Genomic DNA, 16917 nt, shown 5'->3' with positions numbered 1-16917 from the left:
ACATGCCTGTAGGGAGGGACAGCAAAAGGAGCCCCGAACCTGACACAGGTTCAGAGAAGAGCCATGGTAAACAGTGGTGAGCAGGGAGATGCAGGAGGCTATCACCCTCTAGGTCTGGGGATTTTGGGTACAGCCATTTGTCTTTCTGGGTGGTCAAGAAAGCGTTGTCCAGCTGGGCTTGGCATGCACAAGTTTTCTGTGAATCTACTCTGTCTGGCAGGCAAGCTTTCCCTCCGCACTCTGGTGTCACTGGACACTGCATGTGCTGCAGACCCAGCTACATGGGTACTGCCCAGGAGAACTGGGTGACGACCTGCCCCCATCCACCTGCCTCTGCTGTGCTATGTCCCTGAGAGTGGCATGAGCAGCGAGGGCTAGTGGGAGGCAGCTGAGGGGCACTGGCAGCAGCAGAACAGGACGGGCAGCCAGGGCCCTGGCCTCATCTGCTCAGCACAGAGCAGGGACAGCCTGCAGCTGGATGGCCATGCCCACTCTGCACATCCGTTGCTGCGCATCTGGCTGTGTGCTCAAAGCATGGATCCAACTTGTGCCTGCTCATCTCCCACTCTGAAACTCTCCTGGGTCCCCCTACCCACACCCTTTTCCCCAGCAGTACCACCTGCCCCCACATCCAGAGGCCACAGGGCCCTGCCTCATCGGTGCTCCAGCCTGCATCCCTACCTGCACAGTTAGCTCCTGACCACTGCCCACGTGGAGGAAAGCAGGAGCGTTGTCATTCTCATCCAGCACAGTGACATAGATGGTTCCGGTGGCACTGCGGGGCGGCGCTCCCCCATCCTGCACAATCACCAGGAGCTGGAAACTGGACTGCTGCTCCCGATCCAAACTGTGCTTGGTGCTGACCTCTCCTGTGAGGGAGAATCCCAGAAGGGTTTGGGTTGGAAGTGACCTTCAAGCCCATCTTGTTCCATCCTGCTGCCATAGGCAGGGACACCTTCCACTATCCCAAGTTGCTCCAAGCCCTATCCAACATGGCCTTGAATACTTCCAGGAGTGGGGCAGGCACAGGTGAGAACACTGATAAGTGGGGACACAGCTCAGCCCACAACCTGCATTAGAGCAGAGCCTGTGCTCAACTGTGTTATTCATGTGTGTTGCTGGAGCCCAGAACTGCAGGGGCAGTAAGGTGAATATTCTGCTGCTGCATTGGCCTGGCCACCATCACCGCTGACCTGACCTTTCTCACCAGCTGGCCCCACCTAGGAAGCCAGGAGTCTCTCACCTGTCTGTGTGTGGATAAGAAAGTTGGGATCATGCTGGAGCAGGCGATAGGTGAGCCGGCTGTTCTGCCCGGCGTCCCGGTCGCTTGCCATCACCCTTCCCACACTGCTGCCAGGAGCCTGATTCTCAGACACGGTGAAGAAGTAGCGCTCCTCGCTCAGCCGAGGGCTGTTGTCGTTCTCATCGGTGACGCTGATCCGCACCGTGCTGGTGCCAGTTTTCCGTGTGTCTGCCACAGTCCCGGTGCCTCCCACTGAGGCCAGCACTGTCAGCACATACAAGTCCCGTGTCTCCCGGTCCAGGGCACTCTTGACGTACAGCCAGCCGCTCTCAGGCACGATGCCGAAGCTGGCAGCGTCCCCGTCTGCACGGAGATGGTAGGTAAGGGCCGTGGATTCCACATCATGTGCCAGGGCCCTCACCTGGAGGAAGCGGGTGGAGATGGGAACACCCTCCTGCACCTCCACACGGTAGGTGAGAGTGTCAAAGATGGGTCCGTTGTCGTCCTCGGCTTGCACATGCACCAGGAGCGTGAAGGTGGAGCTGAGCTGGGGGATGCCACTGTCCCGGGCCACGATGGCCAGGCTGTAGGCTGAGATGGCCTCGTACTGCAGGGCCCCGAGGAGCCGCACTGCCCCTGAGGCACGCTCCACGACAAAGGTGCCCTCACCCCCTGACACCAGCTCAAAGGTCACCTGTCCATTGGCACCACTGTCACGGTCCTCGGCCTGCACGGTGTAGACTGTAGTCCCAGGTTCTGTGGCCTCTGGCAGCAAGATGGAGTCAGAGGGAGCTGGGAATGCTGGCACGTTATCATTCACGTCTGATACGGAGATCTTCACACGTGTGTTGCTATAGGCAGGGGGTGAACCGCTCCGGGCCTGGACATCCAGGATGAGAACTGGCTGGGACTCGTGATCCAGAGGCAGGCTGGTGCGGAGCTGCCCCGAGGCTGAGTCAATGGAGAAATAGCCATGAGGGTCCCCCGAGGAGATGGAATAGAAGATGTCATCAGCATGACCTGTGGGTAAGAGAACGGAGACAGAAGGAATGAGTCACCTTTGAGCTGACTCCCTCAGCCGCACGGTCAGGAAGCTGTGGTCCAGGGCACTGTGCCCACGTGCAAGCACGTACAGGTGTGCAAACACACTTGTGTAAGCATAGGTGTTGAGCTGGCTGCACACTCAGATGTGCATGTGTGGAGCTCTCAGAGCAGGGCCACTCCATGAGGAAGTGTGGTGGATGCTGGACCTCAAGGATGGTGTGGGGACAGGGAAAGTAGCAACATGCAAAAGGGACAAGCCCATACCTGGTGGGTTCTGGGCCTGGACAGCCCCGACGCTGGCACCCTGTGGCATGTCCTCAGGCACAATGAAGAAATACTGAGCTTGTTCGAAGACAGGGGGTGAGACTGTGCCCTCCACGATGCTGATGTTCACCCGGGCATTCGGCTGTGCCTGCAGGCCCCCCCCATCCTGAGCAGAGATCACCAGCTGCACCAAGGTGTTGGCTTTGCCACTCAGAGACCATGACAAAGAGATGACACCTGAGGAAGAAAGTCATTGATGAGGCATTGTGCTGCACCCCTGTCACCTGGCACCAGGGGACAGGCCAAACTTTAAGCTGAAAAAGACAGACTAGAAGAGGCAGGTAACAACATGCATCACAGGGGGAACTGACCACGGAGGAGCTGGAGTGAATGAGTGGAGCCCTCTCCAGAGAGCCTCCTCAAATCCTCCACACTTAATCTCACACCCAGCTCTGAGTTAAGCACTAGTACAGGCTGTGGGACATGAGCCAGAAAGCAGGTCTTGGGAGAGGGAAAGGAAGGGAGAAGGCTTCCAATCTGGGGCACAGGGTGAGTGTCATAACACAGCAAGTAGGCCCTGGGCTGGCAGGGAGGCTCTGGGAGGGGTTTTAAGTGAAGGACCATAATTGATAGGCCCTACATAGGAGGTGGCCCTGCATTAGGAGGGCTGGTAGGGCTTGTCCAGTCACCTGCTGGGAGCTTGAGAACAAGCACTTTTCTGTCCCCCAATGTACTTTTCTGTCCTGCTGAGAGCCCCTGGTACCACACACCCATGCACCCACTTCCCCAGCAGATGCAAACTGCTTTGGCTTCAAGCAGATGCAGCCAACGAGAACAGTGGGATCGAGAGTGACAGAGTTATAGAGGAGAGTTAACTGAGCTGGGGAAGAGGGAATTGGCAGGGACAAGAAAGGAAGCAGGATACAGCTTGATAGGGCGAAGCATCAGCACACAAGGGCACGGTGAGTCAGGGATGGGGAATGGGGAGAAGGAAGACAGGACAAATGAAGAACAGAACAGGGAACAGAAACAAAAAAGTCAGGGGCTGAGTCTGGGAAGAGGTTACCAGAGGCTAAGAAGTTTAGCGGGGAAAGTTGTGGCAGGGACAGGAGACAGACTACACTGCTGAGTTGGCCAAGCAGTGACACTCAGGCAGGTTTTGACACCTCCCACATCACAGTGCTCCAACTGCTGCCTGCTCTGGCTGCCTGCCAGTTCTCACCTGTGTCCTTGTTGAGGGAGAAGAGCGGGGGCGAGTTTCCCAGGACGATGCGGTACGTCACTCTCCCATTCAGCCCCTCATCCTTGTCATGGGCGGTGACACGCAGCACGGCTGTCCCTGGCATGCTCTGTGTGCTGATGCTGGCAGCGTACTCCAGCGGGTAAAACACTGGCCGGTTGTCATTCATGTCCTCCAGGAACACCTTCACATACACCATGGAGTTCAGGCCGCCCTGGGGAGGCACCAGATCAGAGACAGGGCAAGGACAGCAGCATCCCCTGCACAGTGCTGGGTCAGCAACACTGCACATGCAGCCTCGCTAGCACTCACCCCATCCACAGCAGTGATGGTGAAGTCGTAGGCAGATGTGCCCTCATCACGGTCCAGGGGCTGCACCGTGCACAGCTGCCCCGAGTGCTTGTCAATGCTGAACTGTGTGGGGACAATGCTGCCGATGCCAGAGCCAATGGAGTAGGAAAGGGAGCCAAATGCACCACTGTCTGCATCTGTGGCTGTCACCTGTGTGAGGGAAGGCACCACCTGAGCAGAACAGACCACCAGCCAGACCCAGCCCAGCACCACCTCCACACCGCAATGCCATCTTCTGCTCCAAGGCCACAGCCACCAAAGCATCCTCAGAGCTGGCCATCACTACGCAGTGTGACAGCAGCTGTGGCTCTTATCCCAGACCTGCCACTGCTTCTTCTGCAGGAGATGCAGCACTGCAGCAGCAGCAGCAGCCTCTGCATATCTGTTCCTTCTTTTCTGCAAAGACACTCAGGATGGGATAGAAAGAAAGTCAACCCCCAGTCACCATGGCCCTGGCTCTGTCCTGCTCTCAGAGCTCCGTGTCTAGCAGCCCCAGACACTGGGCATGAGGATGGACGGTGGCACTGCCCTGTGACAGTCCAGTCTCGTGTTGCCTGTAGCACAAGAACTGCACCCACTATGACAAACATAGCAGGAGGATGAATGCTGCTCCCTGCTTGCCTGCCCCAGTTCCTCCTTGGGCTCCTACAGAGCTCAGGTCAGCAGAAACCAACTCCTGACTCCACATCCCTGCCCACAGCCCCTCCACCAGCTGGGAGCTCCATGGAGAGCAAAGCTGGGGGACAGAGCTGGGGGAAGGCAGCTGGGCCAGGCCCCGGGTGAAGTGGAGTTCAGGCCTCGTCAGCCACAGCTCCTCCCCGCAGCAGCCATGGGGCCTCGGCTCCCGCACGAGGAGCGCAGGAACGCCACACGCGCGCCAAGTAGAGGGCCCGGCTGGGGGCTGCAAGCCTGGTCATCGGGGATGAAGCAACATGGGTAAGGGGACAGAGAATGGCTGTTCCTGGAGGGAACAGTCAACTGGGCAGGGGTGGGACTACCCTGTCCTGACCAGGAAGGGGAGGCAGCACCTGCAACACCCCCACCAGCCCTGCTGCCTGTGGTCTGAGCAGCTGCCTGCAGCGAGAAACTGAGACTTCATCTCCAGCGAGCACTAAGCTCCTGCGCAGAGGATCTGCTCCCCAACCCTGCAGCAGCTGCCAGAAGAAGCGCCATGGAACAGGATCCCCCCCCTCCCCACTCCAGCTGCAGAGCACTTGGAAACACAAGTGCTGTGACAGAACTGGGTCAGGAGGCACTTTGCGAAACTGGACCCACCTAGAGCTCACCGCCTCGCTCCCTACTGCCCCAGCCCATTTTCCTGGGGAGCTGCTCAGCAGAGAGTACAAATCTGACCTCACTGACATCGTATGTAGATTACCAGTACACTGGCTCCATGATGGCTGTCGTTATTGGGGTACAGCCTGTACCCACACCCTGGTGTGCCTCTGCAATTCCTAGGCTCAGCTACCAGCCTCCTCCACCACTGTAGATGGACATGCATCAGAAACTGACCAGCTGCCACATGACTGCAATAGGTACAATATGGTAAACTAAGACTTTCCTTCAAAATTAACTACTTCTCACTCTGAAGGTTATCCAAAATGCATGTCAGCTGTTTTAATCACTGTACAGCAAAATGCTCTGCTGCAGAGTGAGATAGCAGCTTCAGGCTCCTTCGGCCAGGGACTCTGATGCTTCCCCACCGTAACCATCTTCTTCTGGGTGCCACCCTTACGAATACCCAAAGGGGGAATATCCAGCTTCCTGCCACAAGACCTGTGTCAGGTTTCAGGAACAGGGGAGCAAAACATGAGCTCTCACTATTGTATAGTGCAGCACCATCTCCCTGGCAGATTCCTGGTACCCAGAGCCATCTTCCAGCGCAGTAACTGATGGAGCCAGCAGTCTGGCGTCAGAAGCAGCCTTGGCTGTGCAGCCAGGACAAGGTATCCCATGTATCTAGTGCTTCACCGCCCCATCCTGTGGTGGGACCATCTGTGGACCACTGGTCCAACACAAAACTCTGCCCAATACAAGCCTACACAGGGTCTAAGAGAGGTCACATCACTGGTGCAATCACAACTGGAGCCCTGAACCTGGTTCTTGTCTGTCTTGGATGGGTGATGCTAAACTGGTGTCTAGAGAAAAGCCACAGGAACAGCAAACACCTGCTGGACCAGGTGATGGTGTTGGCTGAGTTTGGGGCCTCTGGACACTTTGCTCTGTGCTCTGCCACTGTGTGCACAGGGAGGGGGGCTGTGGCTGGTGCAGTCTCAGTTCCCTGCCTGAAGAGCACTGATCTCCCGTGTGTGAATCCCATGGGATGGGGCTGGCTGACTGCCTGTGGGCAGCCCACACTCAGGAAGGCCTGACACGAGACCCAGGGACAGCAGGATCCCCTCTGCAGCTGGGCGATGCTTCCTGAGGACTCCTGAGAGACATCACAGGGGTCCACCAGCCACCAGCACCACCTCATTTCAGCTGGCATGCACTGCTGCAGACTCAGAGCACATGCAGTCTGGGACAGGGACACATTTTTAGCTGTGAGGGAAATTAGCCACCAAAAGGGCTCATTAAGGCCTGTGGTGAGTTCACCACTTCTGGAAATTTTTAAACCAAGCATGGACATTTTTCCAGGAACTTTTCTAGAAGCTAATGTAGGGCAGCCCTAGACTCTGTATTTAGCATCTTCCCCAAATCTTGGATCCACAGCTGGTTTTACTGCAGCTCACTCATGAGACTCCTGATGTTTTCCTGAAAAATAGAGGGAAATAGGGTCAAGCTGCCTGTGGAACTGCCCAGGAAACTCTCCACTGGGGCTGTGCCAGTCCTGCTGCTCGAATATGTGGGAGCAGGAGCCACGGCTCTGAGCCTGAATGGCAGCCCCACAACCCTGTCACCTCTGACTTCTCAGCAGAGCCTGCATAGCCGCTAAAGGCTGATTCCTGATCTGAAGCTGTCAAGAAGGCAGCAGTACCTGAGGAAGCCAGGATCACAGACCCCTGGTCTCACAAAGAATTCTAATGTCCCTGCTGAGCAGGAGTGGCATGCAGCTGGATCTGCTGTTCCCTAGAAGGGAGTACTAACTGGGGATGTGGCAGCTGGCAGTAGCTGTGACTGCAGTGGCCATGAAGCAGCAGATTCAGGACCCTAAAGTGAATGAGGAAGAGAGGCAGAGTACAGACCCTGGACTGCAAGACAGACTTCAGCTTTTACAGGGAACTGCTTGATGGAAGTGATCTCATGGGAGGCAGCATTGAAGGCCAAGGCAGCTCAGGAAAGCTGGCAAGCCTTCAAGACAGCACGCTCCAGAACAGCCCATCCCAGTGCTCAGGAAAACACAGAGACGTCAGCAGATGGCCTGGGCTAAGCAGGGGCCTCAGGGCTAAGCTGCCATGCAAAAGGATGGTGTATGCTAAGAGAACTGGGATTGTACAGCTTGGAGAAGAGAAGGCTCTGGAGTCACCTAATTGTGGCCCTTCAGTCTCTGAAAAGAGCCAAGGAGAAAGATGGAGAGAGGCTATTTAAAAGGGTCTGGAAAGACAGGACAAGGGAGAACTGCTTCACGCTAACAGAGAGTAGGTTTAGATTGGATATTGGGAAGAAATTCTTCCCCGTGAGAGTGGTTAGGCCTTGGCACAGGTTGCCCAGAGAAGCTGTGGCTGCCCTTGGATCCCTGGAAATGTCCAAGGCCAGGGTGGACAGGGCTTGGAACAACCTGGTCTAGAGGAAGGTGACCCTGCTCATGGCAGGGGGGTAGAACAAGATGATATTTAAGGTTCCTTCCAACCCAAACCATTCCAAAATTCTTTGAGATGGGCACAGAGGCAAGATGCATAGTAGGAATTTATAAACATTGCCTGGCATGTAAGGAGTGTGTCAGCAAAGTTTAAGCCTGAGTGTGCCAAGAAGAGCCTCTAGCACTGTGCTGGTGAAGAAAGGCCCATTTCTGAGTGTGGTCAGAGATCCAGCAGCAGCAGGCCCAGGTAAGACTGGGACACTCAATGCCTCCTCCACTTCAGTCTCCATCAGCCACCCAGGCCTCCATGCTGTTCCAAAGGGCTCAGAGAGCTACCAGGGAGGAGTGAAGATAGAGTCACTATTTCTTTAAAAAGACTGATCCACATGCATCCATGAGACTCAACAGGCTGCATCAATGGATGCTGATGGAAATGGATTTGCAGGGCTGCTCTTCACATGTGGTGCAAATCAGGGGAGAAAGCTGACAAGTGGAGGAATGCAAGTACCACATCCCACCTTCAACAAAGGCCAAAAGGATCATCTGAGGGTCTACGTTCTTATCAGCCACACTTTGAGCCCTGGGAGAATCATGGAATGAGTCTTCTTGTAGCATCTTTCAGGCCACATGAACGATCCTGGAAGGGAAGAGCCATCATGGATTAACCATCCTGTTTGCTCTCTGTGGTGGAATGATGGGATCTGGGGTAAAAGGGCTGACAGCTGTGGGTGACAATTGCCTTGACTTTTGGAAGGATTTTGACATCTTCTCCCACAGTCCTCATATTCAAGGCAGGATGTTACAGTTTGGAGGGCTGGGCAATTGGGTGGGTGAAAGACAGGCTGGAAGACAGGCTCAGGGGGAGAGGTTCATGAGCAGTGCTCTGCCTGGGGGCCATAATGAGGGAAAGGATCAGGGTGAAAGTGACAGAGGGAATACATCTTTCTGTCAGATAATGGATGCAAATGAAAAGGCATATGCCCTTGAGACCAGAGGATATGTTAAGGAACCCAGGGGATGACCCTGATGCTGTGTTTTTTAAAGACTTCGTTGATAGGTGTAGAAGAGGCTCCTACCATGGCAGGGTTTGGGGAACACACCTGGGGTACCTTCTACTCACTGATTAGCGCAATTACATGGGAACACAGCTGTTGGCAGCTCATTCACAACTGGATTTGAAACTGGCAAGGGATGTCAAAGTCAACAAGAAGGGCTTCTATAAGTACATTGGTGACAAAAAGAAGGCTGGGTAAAATGTAGGCCTGCAGCTGAAGGAGTCTAGGGACCTGCTGACACAGGACATGTAAAAGACTGGAGTACTTAATGCCCTCTTTCCCTTACTCTCTACTAGTAAGATGGGTCCTCAGGAATCTCAGGTCTCAGAGACCAGGGCGAAAGGCATCACTGCCAGGCCCCTCACAATAATCTTTGCTCAATCAGTGCTTGGGAGGTGCCTGAAGACTGGGAATGTAAATCTCTCTCCTATCTTTAAGAGTAAGCAGGAGAACCCAGGTAACTACAGAACAATCAGCGTCACCTTGATCCCTGGAAAACTGATGGAGCAGCTAATCCTGGAAACCATTTTCTATGCATGGGAAGGACAAGAAAATCATCAGGGGTGATGAGCAAGGCTTCCCCTAAGGACAAATCAGGCTTGATCCACATGATAAATGACTGGCCTGGTGGATGACAGAAAAGGAGCGGATATTGTCACTAAATATCTAAATGTACACTAAATTCTTTGACACTTTCCCCCATAAGATCCTCATTCAGCTGAAAACCAGCTGAATGGCTCCTGTCCAGAGAATGGTGATCAGGGGCACAACGTCTACTTGAAGGCCATTAGCTAGCAGCGTACCCCAGGGGTAAATCCTGTGTCCAGTCCTGTTTGGCATCTTCATTAACGACCTGGTTGATGGTGCAGTGTGTACCCTGAGCATGTTTGTTGATGACGCCAAATTGGGAGGAGTGGCTGATTTGCCAGGGGGTCATGCTGCATCTAGAGTGACCTGGAATGGCTACAGGGATGGATTAGAGGCTTTCTGAAGTTAAACAAGGGATGGTGCAAAGTTTTGCCCTGGGGAAGAAACAATCCCCTTCACCAGTATGTGCTGGGCGTCACACCACTGGAGAGCAGCTTAGCAGAAGAGGCCCCACGGGTCCTCATGGGTGCCAAGTTGAACATAAGACAACAATGTGCCCTTGCTGCAAGGAAGGAGAATGGTGTCCTGGAATCAGGAATCAGGATGTGTGGTCAGCAGGTTAGGGAGAGGATCCTGCCCCTCTCTGCAGCAGTGCTGAGGCCACAGCTGGAGCGCTGGCTCCTCAGCACAGGAGAGAGATGGCCATACTGGAGAGAGTCCAGTGAAGGGACACAAAGATGAAGGGACTGGAGTACCTCTCCTGTGACAAAAGACTGAGGGAGCTCGGATGGTTCAGACTGGAGAAAGGGTATCACTCAGACAGGATAGAAGCAACAAGAGGATGGATCCAGGCTCTTCCCAGCTGTGCCCAGTGTCAGGATCAGAGGGCATGGGCACACACTGGAACACAGTAGAGTCCTTCTGAAGATTTGGAAGCACTTTTCCTTTATGAGGTTGCCCAGGAAAGTGGGGCTATCCTGGGCAACCAACTCTGGATGGTGCTGCTTATGCATGGGAGGGGGGTGGTTTGTACTCGATTATCTCAAGAGGTCCTTTCCAAACTCAGCCATTCTGTGATGTCCAGCTGAAGACCCTCCTGAACACCTCAGTTCCCTATTGAGTTCAAATTGTTCTAAGAGAGCTGATCTGCTTCCCTGTCCCTGCATGGCAGCCTTGACCACACTGGGCAGCAGCATCTGCTACCTGCCCCTCCTTCCCACAGGTGTGGTGAGAAGGCTTTGCTGAAATGCCTTGCAGCTGGGCAGAAGAGCATGCGGTGGGAGTGCTGTCACCACCATGGAGCAGAAGATTACAACAAAGGAGAACAGCAAGATGACTCAGGGTTAGGCAGCAAGAAACCAGAGCACCAGACTTCGAAAAGGAAGCGGGGTCCTGGCCAAGTGTGCCTCTCCCCACTGCATGGAGAGCTGAGAGGGCAGTGACGGGTATAGAGGCCTTGCTATTTCACACCCTCCTCCCCGTTCCCCAGCAAGACAGGAGGGACAAGTGGAGCCAAGACACAACAGACTTCTTACATTTCTCAGAGATGGGTATGGATGAAGTACAGCCCCACACCAAGGTCCTCAGCTGCATCACCTGTGGGAGTCAAAGCTGCCTCTTCTCACAGACCCATCTCAAGCATATCACCAGAGCCCCTCGCACATGTCTCCTGCCTTCACATCCCTCCTGCTGACCTGTGTACCCCCTCCCAGCCCACGGTGCTGTAGAGTAATGGAGCACTGCTCAGCAGCTCAGGCCTCCATTCCCCAGCCATCCTCCCCACTCCAGCCAGCTCAGTCAGCAGGCAGGGAACTCATCTGGAGCCTAGCCATGGCTGGGGCTCTGCTGCGCACATGTTATGCTGTGGCTTTGGCAAACATCTGGCTCTGGGGCTCCCGCCCCTCTGAGTGACGGCTCGTAGTGGGAGAGGAGGGGAGGCTGGCGCCAGTGTGGTCAGCGATCCCACGCACGGCTCCCTGCGCCTGAGTGCGTGCCAGGCGTCCTGCCCTCCCAGCCCTGGCACAGCCACTGACCAGCTAAAAGCAGCCAGGGAGCGACCACGCGGCTATTTCAGGAGCCATTCCTGGCTCCAGGGCTTTGTCTCAGCCTCCAGCACACTCGGGTCTCAGGGGAGGGAGCAGGGTCAGGGTTTGGCCCAGCGACAGTCCAGCACACGTGGCCAAGGCAAGGGTCAGACCCCATGGCTACCAGAGCCCCCTGTCCGGGGAGCCCCAGCGCAGCTGCCGGCACTGCTGGCTTGCACTGCTGCATCCCCAAGGCCCCAGACACGGGCAGGAGTCTGGCTGGCAGTCCCACCCCCAGGGCCTCCACACCACTCAGAGAAGTTGTGACTGCCCCATCCCTGGCATTCAAGCCAGGTTGGATGGGGCTTGGAGCAACCTGGTCTAGTGGAAGGTGTTTTTGCCCATAGCAGGGCGTGGAACAAGATGGGCTTTAAGGCCCCTTCCCACCCTTCTCTGATTCTATGACAGACACAGGGCTGCCAGAAACACATGTAGCTGGGCATGGGGAGCTGGGGCTGCCAATGGCCTCCAGCACTGCTCTGAGATGGGGCAAAGCCTTTGGTTCAAAGGATGAGGGGAAGTGGGCTAACCACAGACACTGGCAGGGAGGCAGGATGTGAATGGCAGGGCTGGGCAAGAGGTGAGGGAGCCTGGGAGTGCACAGCACCCTTCTGGGTGCTCAGGGGCCTCCAAGCACAGGGACAGACCAAGGGAAAGAAGCATAAAGAGTGAGGTTCTGCACCTGGGTTCCCAGGTGTCCTTGCTGGTGAAATGGCACCTGCAGCCAGGAGCTATAGGGCATAGGGAGCCCCTGGGAAGGTGCAGGAGCTGAACAGGACTTGGAAGCTGGGGAGAAGAAAGGGGCAGAGAATCCTGGAGCAGAGCAGGGTTTGGAAGCTGGGCTATGCAGGGAAGAGTGCTCAAGGTGGGGGGCTTGAATGGCAGCACAGGACAGAAATGGCAGGGCCCTGAGGGGCACGGAAGCCAGAATGACACCAAGTCAAGCTGTGGGGCTAGGTTTCAGCCATGTGGAGCTCAGGCAGGGAGTGCTCAGAGAAGGTCTATGCAAAAAGATGGGACACAGATCAGCAAGATGTGCAGGAGAGAGTGGGCTGGGGTCAGCACAAGATTGAGCATGCCAGGCAGGGTAAGCCTAGGGAGCAAGGCAGAGATGGGGCCTCCAACATCAGGAAGACATGGAGCTGCTTTGGAGACAGTCTGGGTGAGACAGAGATGTTCAGCCTCGAAAAGGCTCCAGGGAAGCCTCAGAGTCTCTTCCAGTGCCTAAAGGGGCTCCAAGAGAGCTGGAGAGGGACTTTGGACAAGGGCCTGGAGTGACAGGACAAGGGAGAACGGCTTCACACTGCCAGAGGACGAGGATAGATGGGATATTGGGAAGAAGTTCATCCCTGTGAGGGTGATGAGGCCCTGGCACAGGCCAGCTGTGGCTGCTCCATCCCTGAAAGCGTCCAAAGCCAGGTTGGACTGGTCTAGTGGAAAACATGAACCCCCATGGCAGGGGGTTGGAACTGGATGATGTTTAAGGTCCCTTCCCACCTAAACCTGGGAATTGTGGGATTTCACAGGGAGCAGGGATAGGCTGGCATGTCCCAAGGGCTATGCAGATGGAGGAGAGCTGCCCTGGGTCACAGTGGCAAGAGTCCTAGGGGAGAAGACACCTGCAGCTGGCACTGACTAAGGGGAGTGGGGGGAACAAGAGGGAGCAGAATCTGGGAGGGGAGCTGGGCCATGCTGGTGACTGGGGCCATAGGAGGGGAGCAGAAGGACTGGCCCTTTGGAGGGCAGCATGCGTGGCTGGGGCTGTGGGTGGACACGGAGCAGGGAGCTGTGTGAGCAGGGGCAGTGGCAGAAAGAGGAGTTCTGAGGGGCCTAGAGCTGAAGCAGAGGTAAGGGAAAAGGTGCAGCTGTGAGGGGGCTGGGGACTGCATGGAGGAAGGAGGGAGCTGTTCGAGGGGGTTGGGAGGAGGAGCAGAGGATGGGGGGAGAGGAGCGTGAGGGGCTGGGGCCTCTCAGCTGCAGTGGAAAAGCTGCTGCAGCTCCAGGGGAAATGCTACTTGAATTAATCATGGCGCTGGCTGCTGTGCCAAGCCCAGGAGGAGGCTGCTGGCAGCGCAAGGAAATAACTTTCACAGGAATTTGGAACAAATGCAGCTCTTCTGGCGGTAACAACAGCACTCACCTCCCCCCACAACCTCCCCATGTACCAGCATCTCCCCCATGCCCACACTCCTGTGTACCCCCAGATCCTCCTACATGGCAGCCTGCTCCTCAGGACCGTGATACTCTCCCTCCCCTTGTTCTGCTCCTCAGCACGCTCCCAGGCGTCTCCCCATTTTGCTTTGGAAAGCTTGCCTTCTCGTTTCTAAGGAGGAGGAGGAGGCCTGTTCCATGTCGTGCAAAGGTCTGAAAATAGGTTGATGCTAAATCCCTTGCCCTAAGAACACAAATGCAGGCAGAAAAGCCCCGCTTCCTCCTACCACTTTCCTTGACCACAGTTGGTGAGCGTTCGTCCTTGTGCTGCTCCAGTGTCCAGGCATGGCTACGCTCCCTGTACCCACACAGCTGCCCCTTTGGCAACATAACCAAGGCATCAGGATCAGCCCTCCAGACTCTCTTTTGGTAATACAGCGTATGTGGCCTGATGCAGCCTACAGCTCTTTATCCAAATCTTCCTCCCTGGAGCACGGCCCATGGGGGTTATCCCAGTGTTATGCATGCATGCAGCACTGTCCATGAAATGTCCCATGGAATCACAAATCAGAACAAAAAACTCATCAGACTTGTCCTCAAAACCACAGAGACTCTACATTAGGTGCATTGCCGGTCAGCTTTTAATCTCTGATGTTCCCCAACATTTATATGCATGGGCACAAAGGGAGTATGTAAACCGTGGTTCCAAAATCATCAATACTGGATAGATGCAAGAATCAATAATCCACCATTCCATGTCATTCAGGTTGCTGTCCAATCAGCCCATGCTCACCACATGGGGTTCACAGTTTTCTCTGCCAGAGCACAGACAATACTTGATTTAGCATGAAAAGTCAGAAAGTCCCAGAAAAATACTATCTGACCATGCATGCAGTGTGCTGGTACGGAGTCAAATGTTTAAAACAAATTTAAACCAGCAGGGTGAATTTATACCAGAGCAGTGCTTTGCATCACGGACCACAGCATTGGAACATAGTCCAGTGCCCGAAAGCTTCTGCACCAAGGAGCAAGGCAGCCAGCTGGTGACTGTCTTCTGTTCCATTTTCTGCTGGTCTCATGTTCACTGCTACCCTGGGCTCTGTATCCACTGGTGTTTCTTTCTCATCTCAGATTTGAACAGCGAGTTTGGTATTTCCTTTGCTTCATGCTACTGTGGGACCTGACCCATAGTAAACACAAGTAATAAACAGAGAAGATGTTATGAGTTCCTTTTCCTTTCTCAGAAGCTCAGGCCAGCAGCCTGCTCTGCTCATCCCTGTTCATACCCAGACACAAAGACTGACCTGGCAGACAGAATGGAGTCTGCAAGGGAGCAGATCATCTGTAGCAGTTCTTCAGGTCTCTCCTCCTCACTCACAGGGACTCCTTCCTTCCCCACCTTTCTGTCCTGTCCATAGAGAGCAGACATCACTGTCTACAAACAGACCTGGTCCTCCCAGGGTTTTCTGCTTAAAAATGTGGCAGACCAACAGAGAAGCAAATCCACTGAGTTCTTTGCTGGCCTGGGTGACTGTCCTGTGTCCTGTACCTCATCTGGCAGGGGCTGCCCATGACCTGAGCACTCATGACCATTGTGTGGGTCTGGACAAAACCCAGACCTTGACTGTCTGATACTTGAGATACTTTACTGTCCTGAGGCAGGGTGAGCCCCAATAATGCCTGGAAGCCACAATCAAGCAGGAGCAATGGCACAAAAGGGCTGTGGGGGCAGCACACCTGACTTCGTGGGGAATAGTGCTCGGCACTGGTACCGTGAGCCCTGGCAGCACCTCTGAAGCCTTCCTGTTTGAGGAAACAGGGGTGGTCATGCCAGGCAGCTGTGCTCCAAGCCCAGGGCTCCCTGACCTGGCTCTGCCCAGCTCCCAGACTTGGCTGGCTCCTGCTGCATCCCTGATCAAGCCATCGGCCTGGCCAGCCTCCTTTCCCATCCTCTCACATTTCCTGGCTCAGAGGAAGCAGCAGCAGATGTGTGAGCTGTTTGCTTTGTGCCGAGGCCGCGCGGGAGTTACCTGCGCTCAGCCCAGACGTGTTGTTTCCAAACGAAACACAAGGACTAAGCCAAGACCATCGAAGTGTAGCCAAGCCTTGGTCACTACCAGCTGCCAGGCCAGCCCTGTCCCTAGCAGAGCTAGGCAGCCATGCACTGGACACTCTTCTGGCGGTGCCCCACAGCCCCGCACGCCCCAGCTCCTCTGCAGGGTGTGCTCTCCCTCCAGCCTGGCCCCACACTCGCAGTCAGGAGCCCAGCCGCCATCTCCGATTGCATTTCCAGAACGCCTTCCCACACGGCGAGCAGCACTGAGCAGGAAGGCACGGACAAGGAAAGAGGGGGGCCTCCCTTTGGGGGCTGTACAGCCTGCACATGCCTGGGGCTGCCATGCTTACGCAAGGACACACAGCATCTCTGCTCTGACCCTGGCCCTGAACCCGACCCCTTCCCCATCTCTGTCCCCAGCCCTACCCCATCCCCACCCACCTCAGACTGGGACAGTGTGTAGTGTTGCCCTGCATACACCAAACCCAAATCTCCCCTGACCTACATCTTCCTCCTCATCTCTCACTCACTTCTTCCGCCCAGACTTCCCTCTAATCCTACCTTGACCTGTCCCCAAGCCCCCTGATCTCCACCTTCCTACACTTGTCCCTGCCCTACATGCCATCTCTATTCCATACCTGGCCCTTGCTCCCACCCAATTCCTCCTTCCCTCCACACTTCTACCTCATCCCCTGCACTTACTCCCCAACAAGCCCCTCTCCAGCACTGCCACCCCACTCCATCAGTCACCTGCATGCACAGACACAGCCCCCATAGCCCATCCTCCCCAGCCCACAGCCACACCCCACCGTGCCCCACAGGGCACCCATAGACGGTTCCTTCTTGCCAGCTCCAAATTTTCCTCCAGGTTGACCTAGAAACCCTTTTTCCTGGCCAGGTCACAGGACCTCCCCCAGCCTTGTCTTATGGACCCCAGAATTCCTGTTCTTCCCGTTGCCTTGGGCACCTCTCACCAACCTGGCGCCAGAGCTTCTTACGGTCCCAGCCAGACATCCCCGTGCCCCACACCTCCAGCAAAGACCCCAGTGACACTGTCCCATTGGACAGCCTGGGTGCTGCCATGGTTGGCAGTGCCTCACTG

At 55.4% G+C, this 16917-nt stretch overlaps 1 protein-coding gene across 1 annotated transcript in view; it reads right to left on the bottom strand.

Moving 5' to 3' along the window:
• Positions 1-16917, bottom strand: part of DCHS1 (dachsous cadherin-related 1) — a 43742-nt gene that overhangs the window by 19938 nt on the left and 6887 nt on the right. Inside the window, exons 3-7 of the mRNA XM_005526604.3 lie at positions 4104-4292; positions 3774-4005; positions 2552-2788; positions 1244-2263; positions 682-869 (exon numbers count right to left, since the gene is read on the bottom strand). Coding sequence (XP_005526661.2) covers positions 682-869; positions 1244-2263; positions 2552-2788; positions 3774-4005; positions 4104-4292 — 1866 coding nt within the window. The remainder of the gene's footprint in view (positions 1-681; positions 870-1243; positions 2264-2551; positions 2789-3773; positions 4006-4103; positions 4293-16917) is intronic.

This window comes from Pseudopodoces humilis, chromosome 2 (assembly GCF_049639895.1).
Source record: "Pseudopodoces humilis isolate 2021_Gansu_Grassland_sample_001 chromosome 2, ASM4963989v1, whole genome shotgun sequence".
In the NCBI taxonomy this organism is placed as follows: domain Eukaryota; kingdom Metazoa; phylum Chordata; class Aves; order Passeriformes; family Paridae; genus Pseudopodoces; species Pseudopodoces humilis.
The sequence above is the reverse complement of the archived record's forward strand: the minus strand, read 5'-3'. Positions and strand labels throughout refer to the sequence as shown.